Genomic DNA, 12,153 nt, shown 5'->3' with positions numbered 1-12,153 from the left:
CGAAATTATAAAACTGCTCAAAGAACCGTTGAAAATATAGCACGCCGATCAAAAGTGCATATAATAGGTACAAAATCTAATATTTCTACTAATATTTTTACCTGACTTACTGCGCTTTTCAGGTAATCATTACCGATCATCCTGGAACTGCGCTATGTCCAGCAGTAAGTAGAGATAATTGGCATTCAATTAAAAAACATAAGAAACTTTTTTCAATCAATGTAGTATCCCAATACGGAGGAAAAGTGATGTTACCGCCGCATTTCTTAATATTAGCTGCTATGCCACCTTTCTATTTGTCCTTTTACTGATTGTGCTTTCAATATACGACAAGGCTGAATTTTACTAACTATGTTATTGTGACTTCGATAAAGCCTAATGTTCGTGTTGGCTATGGGAATTCTCGTTTGAGTCAGACCGTGGTCGAGATCTGGTCAGCGGTAATTTTTCCATGACACGTTTTGTATACTAACCTGCGAAAAATAGTGAACACCAGGACACTATTAGGCGTATAGCTATTCCTTTTTGAAACACTGATAACGTCTAATATTTCGTCACGCATATGTCACGCATGCGTCACGATCAATGAATGAATCGCAGAATACGCTACTACAGTAATGAAATTAGTAACTATACTTACTACAAGACACCAGGTAGCGGATATTATGCACGGCAATAAACGTAGAATAGATTCCAACATGTCCTGATGATACGAAGCTTTTCGTTTCAGGCAAACACTGCCACGCCTTTGTTTTCATTGAACCTTGAAGTACACCTTATTTCGCTCAGATGGTCGAGAAATACATGAAATGTCTAATAGCTGATTATTGAAAAGTCGCTCATCAGATAGAGAAAATATAGCTAGAAGCTCATACTATAAATAAAGACTCAAAAAGCTTTCTATACAGGTTGTTTTTATTACTTTGCTTATATTGACTGCCGAATCAACTAATGATTTAAGCCAAACTTAACATCCAGTGACAAATACATCGAGCTTTATAAACATTTCAGACAGAAGCAAAACCATAGATGTATGCATCTCATGCCGCTTACCTTTTTGTTTGTGAGCATTCAAATATAAGAAGGTCTTTAAGGGTAAAGGTATAACGATCTTTCCTAAACAGAAAAAAGCGTATAATACAGGAATATCTTGCTACTTAGCTAGTTTTAATCCTCAAGTCAACTAAACATCCATGTTACATAGCTATAAATGATAGATTATTCGGTAATAAAATTATTACAATCCTTAGATACTGTGCGGTCATCTTTTGAAACTAGACTGGCTTTTGAAAACTTCTTCTGAAACCAGTAGGGCGTACATGTCAACATTAACACAGTGAGTTCTCGTTCAACCGCATGCATGACTCATAGCTGAAGAAGAGGAAGATCGACCTAACGACTACAAAAAATACCTTCGCGGACTCACTCAACCAAAAAGCGCGGTCGGCTAGTACGGTGTATATATATATATATATAAAATTCCCAGGGAATTTGTTGTTTTCTGCGGGCTATGTGAGTCGACGATAGCTTACTTACCCGTTCCGTACTTATCCGTTCAAACTATACTAACGATTTTGGCTGTAATCTCTCATGTAATTTAGCGCCAATGCATCGTGTGATTCAGCAAAAGTGAACAAATATTCAGTACTACATACAGAGATAGATAGAAAAAATAAAATGTCGCTAGGTGGCGGTATCCGGTGGGATAGCGAATATTAAACGTGCTATGAATACCCAAGCCATATGTGAAGCTATGCTATTTTGCCGTAAGCCGTTTATCTTCACGATGAAGACTTCCTAATAGGGTGTCTGGCCCACTTGTAGGTGTAATGTTACCAACCAGGGTGAAATTTTGGTCGGTAAGGTGCTTGAAACAGTGTATATAAATTATTTATACCACCGTGTTGATGATTCCTTGTTTCGAAAGATATACGCTATTTTTTTAGCGATGGATATTATTCTTTCAGATAATATTGCTTACGTTTACTTGTGCAAAATTTTGATCTTACGGGGTTAGTTTACCTTCTGGCGCATACTGAGTCAATCATTGCCTCCCTGGAGAACTCCGCATGTGACCAAAATAGCCCTCTATTTCCCTTTCTCCTGAAGGAAGACAACCAACCAGATTCAACTTTGCTCTATGCTATCCTAGGTCTATTGCGAGACCGCACCATTAACAATACCACTACTACCACCATAATCATTGTACTGCATCAAGCGACGCCCTCTAGCGGTCAGACGGCGAACTTCTGTGTCGTCAGCAGTTATCATTTGGGCCAACAACGGCGCCAGGCATCAGACTACTGCAGCTTGTCACCGACTTCACATCGACAACGGCAGTTGTCATTCGTTTGTCTGGTTTTAATAGGTAGCCACCTAAATATCCGTTAGCCACTGGTGGCTGCTTTTCTTCGCCAAATACATGTAAAGGTACCTGACTAGATAGAAACAAAAGCTCCTTTCTTTGTGGCAGATTTCCTCTTTTGCGGTGTGTGTTCCTGTGGCATCGACACCAGAGTAGCTTTTCTTTTTAGTCGCCTTATCCGCCAGCCCCCCATCACAACGACAGCAACTACTCTATCATAGATGAACGCACACGAGGCATATTTATATAGCCCGAGGAACGGTCAGGCAGTCAGCCTGACACGGGCGTGCACACGCGCACTCATAAACTCGTATTCAGGCAGATAGAAGGACACGAGCGAACTGTTGCTGCCAGCGAGTAATTCTATGATTGTCCCGTTTCCGCCGAGCCCTTCGGCGTGCTCTCTCGGTGCTCCGTTTTCTGTGGTGTCGATAGGTAGAAGGTAAGGCATAGAAATTGTTTTGCCTCTAGAACATTAATCACCCACAGACATGTTACGATTCGATCGGCCACTCGACAAGAGCGTCGACTTTGCTGACAATTACCTATGTTACCCTAATAAAATCTACACACACACGCTCCACATTCATCGGCAAGGCACGTAAGCAGAATCCGCACTTTCTTTGTCCAGCTTACCCGTGATAATCATGTGATAATTACGATTAGTACTCTTATTACTAATATCCAAAGGCGAAATTAACATTAAGGACAAGAAAAGTTGCTCCTTCGCGCCTGTTTTGATCAGTATTTCACTCATATTCCCGAAGACTCGACGAGGCCATTGAGAGAAAAGCTAACACACACTTACAGCAGATCACCATCATTGTTACTTCAATGTTCGTCTACGATTTTCGCGCTCCTGATAATCACGCTAATTAGATTTTTGTTTATCGGTGAGTGTTCGCCCTCTTCTACTCATTAATTCCACTGTGGAAAAAAACGTAATCACTTAACACCTGCGTTAATCGTTTCGCGCAAAGTGAGCCGATAACGCGGTGGCGTGGTGCGTAACCGACTGATGTAAGTCGTAAAGATACCAGGGTATGGCGCTTGATTCCTATCATAAGAACCTGTCAGTGTGTGACATCTATAAGATTTGTTGCTGTTGTTGTCTCCGCTGCTTTGTTCCTCGTCATCGATGTTGAGCCCAGATTATTTCACCCTATCTTTCCTGTCCTTATTTGTGTTGTTCTCCCAATTTTTGCCGATCCTTTCATAAAAACATGTACCGAACTTGCGTTTGAGTGTAGATACGAAGGATTATGGTTGTGTCCTAATTGTTTTTGCCTAACTCAATGATTTGCTTGCTCTCGAATCCTCAGGTGTTTGTCCTCATGTGCATTATTAAAAGGTGCATTAGTGACTTGCGGTTGGCATTGCTTTTCGACGGAGCATTTCTATTTTTCGAAGTCCTGCCTAAAAATAGGCACATACGGTGTTTTGTGCATTTCTACATCTTGAGGGGCTTGCCACAAGTGTTCACCAGCGATCACTGCGGGATATAAGCAAATGATGGCATTTCGTGCTGTTCTTTTGGTGGATAAAAGCTGAATAAACGTGCGTAAACGAGACTGAAGATACATGAAACATTACGTCACGTATCTTTCGTGACAGCCTTTTAGGATTTCTATGGTCTACCTGTTATATGCTAGTCGGCGCCTGCGTAGGTTACTGTGTACAAGGAATGCGTTTAAAGTGCTGTATCGGCAATCTGCGAACGCCGACTAAAAAAGACGAGAAAGTCGACCGTAAAACGCTCAAGGGTAAGTTAGTCTTACATGTAAGGCCTGACAGAAAAACGACCACGTGACTGACACAACGAACAACAACAACAAAAGGTCAAAGCAGTTGCTTAATCTATGCAACACCGTGTTAAATAGCAGGGTTACACTTATATATTGAAGTGAACTTTATATGAACTGTAAAGATTAAGTTAGATAAATGAGTGGGGATAAATTCGGTTAACTTACTCCAGTAACAAAATATAGAATAGACTTAATAGGGTCATTAAACGGATCTAGCAGCACAACGTTTCTGTAAGGCCTTTGACGTTTGTGTGTGGTTACTATTGTTTGTAGTTTAGTTACTGATTGACTTGGTAATGATCGAATGCAGTTTCTGACAAGACCCTGCTTCGGCTGCTCGAACGACTCGTCACTGATGATTGAAAAAAGCGAAGTCTGAGTAATCGTATATAATAGTTATTATATTATAACCGGCGCTAATGTTTCTGTTTAAGTATGCCCTAGGGGGTCTTGATATAAATATTGTAGCACTAATTATGAAAAAAAAAACAGCCGCCAATGCCTAGCTCTGCAGGTGTGTGGCGATGTGAATCGTGTACACAACTATAGGCTAAAATCTGACATGGGCCAGCCATTTGTGCAGGTAGACTTCTAATCTACACTCTTGTTTAGACTGTAATTATCTGTGAACGGAGATTCCTCTAACGGCAATGTACAATCAAGGAAAGATCAAACGAATCTGAGGTATACGACCTGATTATGTGTTACGCCTTGAACAGCTATGAGTCATCCAAGTTATTATTTAAGTGCTAACAAAACATTATCAAATGACTGGGCGAAGGATAGAAGTTTCTGTGTTCGCTATAAACCAATCTGTGATGTATGGGCTACTTTGTTGTACAATTGAATCTGATAGTCGTAACGCGCACTCACTCAATTGTGACAAATGCCACTTCATGTAAGACTTTGAACCGATCCTTCACCCACGGAAAATCCCATACGTTATATGAATACAGTGGTTCGTACAATGATTTAGACGCGTTGGTGAGCGAGCGAACCCGTCTGTCAGTTGCAATTACGATACTGCTCCCGGAAATATGGACTAAAGTTGTACTGAAAGAAAAGATGGGCATTCTAGATTCGGTAGAGGAAAACGTATTTGCGTATTGCGGAAAAACGGATTTTCGGCAACGACTAACCGTTACTAATAACTGAGACGAGCTAATTGTGAAAATAACCACGGTTTGTTGTCTACGACGTGGCAATTGATAAACTCGTACATGATTTATGTAGGATGTAGCGTATATGTGTCCTGTTCAGCCATTAGATATAGGCTCTAATATCGCAACGCGTAAAAATCTGACGCGATATTGGCAACTGTTTCAGTATGTCAGCTATGTTCTGAAATACTCCTAACGGTGTGTCTAGCTAATCTGTCAGACACAAACTTTAAGTTGTGTTTGTAACTAACAAGGCTAATGTGATCGGACTCTTGACATACGCAGCTGAAACAACTTAGCGAAAATCAGCGGAAATATCGTAGCGTACGATACTGGGCCCTTTCGTCGTAAGTGTAATTACTAGCATAACTTAGTAACCAGAACCAGCACTGTCGTTTCATAGAACAGCCATAGATTGCGGAGCTGCCTGTGCGCAACTCGCTGAGTCGGGGGAAATTCAGGAAAACGATTTCTAATGTACATTACGCCGACTTCCGTGACACCCATGCGGGCTCAAATCATTCATTTGGGCTGATTAGATTTAGCAAACCTATTGTCTGCCAGTGGAGAGTAGGAAGAGGAGAATCCTCTGATTTCGATATTTACTATAGCAAATTCTCTTGGAACTGTCTTAGAGATTGCAAGTTTATTCTTACGGTTCTGCTTTTATCGTCGACGAAGACATTTTTTCACATGTAAGTAATTTACAAGTTGTTCGTATAGGAAATCTTCAAAGTTGCACGTTCATCTACATGGGACAAACCCTATGGCAAATCAAATTGTTGTTTATCTTGGACGTATCTTTCGGTGGCGTAACTGCAGACATTAAGGTTGCCGTCCATAGTTTTAGAAATTCAAGAATTATCAACTAACAATGGCCTAAATCGTTTTACATGTCGATTTGATTTAAATTAGATCTGGCCAATGAAGGGTTTTTTTTCATTATATCTGTGTACATTGATGGATCTGCGGTTTACTTCTATACTGCGTTTAGTAAACCACGTACTCCTCTATCGTAGCAGGGTTGAGCAAGTGATTAGTCTTCGGTAGTAAAGACCGCCATAGCCCTTGTCGCACGTTATTTTAGTTTCATTAATCGAGCTGCTTTTCCAAGAACCCAAGGCGATTATTAACACGACGGACGATTGCTCATGTTTAGAGTTCACGCTATTTCTTTCAGTTGACCAACGATATGATCGGCCGGCTAACCGAACTTCTACTTAGGGTAAAGATTCCGACAATGATTTGTTCAGATTTTCGACATTAATGTCCGCTAAACGCGATGAGTGTTTATGACCACACATCACTACATTTCTCAAGAAACACTTTGATTCTTGAGACATCATATAAAAGGCGTGACACAATGCCTGTCATAGCGCTGTAAGCTTAGTGCCCTTATTGAGTCAACCACGTAAGATATCTCCCACGATTGAACAGAACACCAAGACCAAGAGGGTCGGGCACGTTTGCTTGCTTTTACGGCGGCTCCGATACATTAGTCCTTCCTGTCAGAAGGACCCCTAATAGAAGCACAGCGGAACGCACCCGAGAGCGGGCACTATAGTCGGCAAATCATTGTGCCGCAGTCGTAGATAGATCGCATACGTCTCGACCAGTCTAATTTGTCGGTCGTTATCGGTCACTGTTTATTACTCGAGGCTTAAAACCGCTTAGAGAAAGAGAAAATGGGAAAGGGAAAATGAAGCGAGAGGAGAAAGCTAGCGGTGCCTCCAACGGCCACCAGACGATGGCCTTTCCTCGCAGGCGGTGAAATTCCCAAGCGGAACTGTTACGTCCTGTCGGTAGTTACAGCCAATCTATTCTACAAGGAGGAAACAAGCGAAAATGAAAGGCAACAAATAAAACAAAGAAAGTGCTGCTGAATGACATGCTTCACATAAGCAGCCCCAGCGGAGACTGACAAGAACACGGGTGTATATACAAGTGACAATAATTTACGAAATTCAGGAGAATCGAGGTTTCGTAGCTTTTATGACACGTGGAAAACAATTGGAATTTTGAACAAAACTTATAATAGTAATTGTGCTAATAGATAACTGCTACTAATAATTTACTTGCTTGCGCTTAAGCTCAGTTTGCTGAAACGCGATCACAGATCAACGGCGAGAACTAACAAAAGGAAGACCTTAACTTACACAAGCTGAAATATTGTAATAAAGTCTGGCACTTAGACGCACGTACTTCTATTATAGAATATTACGTACTTTTACAATCAGTCAGAGGAACCGTAGCGCTCATACTACTAGTACCATTGAACCTCTGGCAGACAATCAACGTTCACGTTAATCAAGCTAAGCGTCGGTAACTCGACCAATAAGGTAGTCGTAAACAACCACTCGTCATACGCTCTCTTATCGGCAAATATAAACAGCTAATAATATGCTTTAAATGCATAGAAATCAATGCGTTAATTAGTAATCAAACAAGAGGTATTAGACAAAGGAAAATTAGCCATACAGTACAGTTGATTGCAGTACGAAACAAGAAAGACCCGCTCAATCATATCTTACTGATAACAAAGTGATAATCGGATGGCAAATAAGCACCCTTGTTTTGACAATGACAGGCACAGTTGTCATTGTCACGCCAGCCGTGGCCCAACCTGAGGGTCCGTATCGAACGCAAAATTTTCAAAAGACTGGGCCTAACAGCGAAAAAAGCTCAAGCAAATAGCGGCAAACCTGACGCTCAATGAGCTGCCACTATTGAGCTCTAACAACATGCAGTACTGCCCACTCGAGGTCACAAGAACAAGCCAGACTGCTGAAATCCGACAGAAATTTAACAGATTCGATCTATACTTGAATACGCTGTTCCTGTTTGACATCTGAATCACACGGCTGAGGGAAGTCTGAGGGAACAGAACATTGAGATTACGACCGACAGATCAGACCCGATGTAGCTTGAAAAAGATTTTTTTTAATCGACATGTGTGTATCGAGAGAGCTCTTTATAGAGAGCGACGTCATTCATTCGTGTGCTCGAACGGAAAAAGTATTATTGTTGGGCAAGTTTCGGCCATTCAGCAATCCAAGGCCATAAACAGACGGGGCAAAGACTAGAGGCGAACAACCTTTAGGGACAGCTTGGCTCAAACCATACAACAGAACGCCCCCAAATGACTCTATGATGCGGATGATCCATCGTAGACTCAAGAAACGCCAAACAGTCGTTCCGAAATGAGGGTAGTGGTGGTGCATATCCATGTACCCTAATTATTGCAAGTCGGCAGAGTCGTCATCACTTGCATCAGAAATAGCTATAGAGTTGAGAAAACAGAAACGTCGCGACGATTACCTAACTGTGGATGCCGATTATAACGAACGACTGCTGTCATAATAATTATGCAGCAGACGAGTATACATACATACATACATACATACATACATACGTATATATGTGTTGTACTGAAAAGAAGGCCAGAGTTGTTCGATGAAGACATATATTAGAAATTGAAATATGCTCCAACCCACTTTCGACAAAAAAAAGACATGCGAACTGAAGTTAAATATCCTTCGCACTTCGATAAGAGGGCACTTAATGAAGGAATCGTTGTCTACTTCGTAGCGCTTGTATGTACCATTATAGTTTGATTTAAGCCTTGACCATATTTCCTATTGTCCGGCACCATGGACGGATGGTTGCAGTTCAGGCTAGGAAATTATAACGTGTGCTAATGTGAACGTATTATTTAAATTACAGTAATAATTCAATTATTGTTGACAAGTGTCACTTGAAGGTGATGATTTGTCGGAACTTGCTGACAAATATTGCACATCTTATTATAATAACTTTACACGTAAGTGCTATGCGAAATAGACTTTGGTCGCCATGTCTAATATTATGACTATTGTTTGAACGACAGCGTACTTTTAACGTTGGGGGACTGAATCCAAATCAGGACGTTATTGACCTTTTGTTTTTGAACCTAAAGTGTTTAGCATATAAAACAGTAAAAGTGGTGCAGTGAGCATGCAGTATTATGAACAGTACTTATATAGTTTCAGAATAGCAAGATGAAAAGCATGTCGTTCTCATTGTTTATCTAGTTTAATTGAAATAACATTCACCTAGCGCGAGGGAGCTCGATGCACCTAAAGAGGTAGCTATCTACATTGGTATATGGACGAATTTACTTTAAGAATTTCCCTTTGAAAAATGTCGGTAAGCTTTGATCAAAGGGAAATGGGCTACCTGCTTAGGTACAGACCTTTTGAAGAAGAGTGAGTACTGCGTTTCACTTAGCGCTTAAAGTACAAGTCCGTTCGGTGGTGCTGTGTCTATGATATTTTTGTCGCACTAAACGCTATCTATTTTCCCAAAAAATCCACGATGCTGATAACAACTAAGAATTACTATCAGTCGATGTTTTTTCCAGCAATCCCTTCAATTATACCTTCCCAGAGAAAGGGCTCCAACATGTCATGCCATCCGGGGCAACTTTTCGGGAAGTCGACATTCAGACTGCGACTGTAGTATGAGAAACGAGCTATGTTTACACGTATACATGTTTCGTTGGCTGTGTATATCGATGTATAGCATGTATAAATGAGTGTCTATTTATCAACTGTCGCGGTTTCTATTGCGATTGGCTTTTCGCGTTTTGTCTTGTCATTCACACATCCCACGATAGTTTCCTTCATAGCAGTAGGAAGCCGGCCAGCTACCAGCCGCGGACTGAAATAGTAAAGCTTTTTGATGTCGTTCGGCTCTATGAACTATTTAATTTGTAGTGCTGAGCTAAGCTGCTCCGAAAGTACCAGACGAGCTAAAGCCATCTTAGACGATTTGTAAACAGGTGGAGCTTGCGCCGCTGGCGGTGTCGACGGTACCGCGACCCACTATATATGTGGACCGCAAGCGATAAACATTCCAATACCTCATCTCACTGACGACGGTAGCGTTTGCGGCTAGGCCTAACGTCGACAGAGGCGGCCGCTATTGCCGTTGTGGGCGTCGTCGTCTATAATGCCGGCAAGGGCAGCAGCGGCGGTAGCAGCAACACCAGTCGAAGCCGGAGTTCCATAATAACTCTGACAACAGTACGGATGACGAGGACAACGGCGATGATGACGGCGATGATGATGTAGCGAACAACTCTTCCTAACTATTTTTCACGGGGTGATTGGCTGTAGCAATATGTCAGGGCATGCGGCATTAAAACGCGTGTCCTGTTATGGCCAACAGAATAATGCACATATTTAGGTAAAGTAGGAGAGTGGGTCAAAAGATTTTTTGCCCGCTGGCGACGGTGTTGTTTTTGTTCGTGCTGTTGTGACTGTTTATGTTCGCGCGGTAACTGTCATTAACAGAATACATTTAGTCAACGTTCGGGAAAAAGCGTCAACAGGATTTTATGAAGAGGCACGTTTGCCGTATAACAGGAACCCATAGAAGATCCGATCGATAACAATAGCGAAGGCACCAACAAGTTTGTTAACGTGTACTATATACGTGACTACACCACGTTTTGATAAAACTATTATGTCGCCGACGGCAGTAGTTCGTGTTCCTTCGCGTTCTAGATATCCATCGAAAGCTAGGGACGTTACTTTTCAGCTTATTCGCTGCTAGCAGCTGGAAACGACGTATACATTGTGGCTATATGTGGCGGCCTTTCGGTTCAAACGAAACTAGAAAAGGCTAGATAAGCAGACAGACAATGACACAATGGTCAAAGGAGGGTTAAACTTTAACACTGTTAGGGAAGCTATTTTTTGTTGAAGTTTCGGAATTATTCCAACTACTAATTAGATATACGACTTTCGGTCATTCTTATTGGATTGAATTGTGCGTTTACCAACTATTTAGTGACCATTTCATATCATGAAGCCAGAAATAAAGTTTCAGCTTTAGCCAGCAGCTTTCGGCTAAGAATGCTTCGAATTTGAACAGCGATAGCCCGTGATAATCCTTGAGGAACTCCCCTGCTACCAGCCAGTCAATGACTCAAACAATAAAAGACATCAGGCAGATTCTTTCGAAAAATATTTAGATTATATGCCCTTTGTTCTGAATAAATCGGCAAAATAGAAACAGAGATGGTGGCCTATAACAAATCTATTTTCACCTTACTACTTGGGTACCAAGTAATATTAATTGAGGCAAGTTAGACCCATGTTCCCGACCATATATACTCTGTTTCCATTGGCAGTGAGATGCGTAAAAAAAGCTTAAAGCAATAAATTCTCATATAGCGAGTAGCGATTCTAATAATCGGCCGCTGGATCATTCATCACCGCCAACAGACAGATAGACCGACCTTGATCGATCGATCGATCGACCGACGGGTGGATTCCGTTGTAAGTCGAATCACAAGAGATCTCATGTCTCTTCATAGACAATGTGAAGGTCACATTGACAAGATCCATCCACCTTGATGACACTAAATATATTGTTGCCGGCAAACTTCTCACCGATCGTGTTGATATTCATAATGCCTCTATGTAGCACTTCAGCCGCTCATCTGTCGGCAGCTAAGCGCCCGTCGTTGCTGCAGCTACTTAACATGTTTGGTTAATGTCGTAGTCGCCACTGCCCGTTCAATAAGCGGCCACGCGCGGCACCACAATATAGAACAAAACGGCAGTTGCCAAACGGCGTCACCGCTGTGAAAACATCGTCACTTCTGGTCCGACCGTTTCCGCACCTCTTATGTTTTGTTGTGTCGGCATTGAGGGCCGACTACACGTAGTTCATCGTATCAACGTATATACCTCCGACGGCAATCTGCTCTCATTCTGCAATGACGTTCGACACTGGTAAGCTGCTCATCGATCCAATCAGCTGGTCAATAGACACT

General features: G+C 41.7%; 1 protein-coding gene across 19 annotated transcripts in view; it reads left to right on the top strand.

Annotated features, from left to right (window-relative positions):
* Positions 1–12,153, top strand: part of LOC111266962 (uncharacterized) — a 64,702-nt gene that overhangs the window by 35,925 nt on the left and 16,624 nt on the right. For 14 of the 19 annotated variants that reach the window (XM_022844855.2, XM_022844870.2, XM_022844868.2 and 11 more), the window contains one exon: positions 123–164. In XM_022844855.2, the coding sequence (XP_022700590.1) occupies positions 123–164 (42 nt within the window). Of the gene's footprint in view, positions 1–122; positions 165–730; positions 904–1,843; positions 2,431–3,494; positions 4,129–11,889; positions 12,113–12,153 lie in introns of those variants that run through there. The other 5 variants (XR_002684347.2, XR_002684346.2, XM_022844858.2 and 2 more) reach the window with 4 other exon arrangements.

The sequence above is a fragment of the Varroa jacobsoni genome, unplaced genomic scaffold (assembly GCF_002532875.2).
Source record: "Varroa jacobsoni isolate VJ856 unplaced genomic scaffold, vjacob_1.0 scaffold_1132, whole genome shotgun sequence".
Taxonomy (NCBI): Eukaryota; Metazoa; Arthropoda; class Arachnida; order Mesostigmata; family Varroidae; genus Varroa; species Varroa jacobsoni.
The sequence above is the reverse complement of the archived record's forward strand: the minus strand, read 5'-3'. Positions and strand labels throughout refer to the sequence as shown.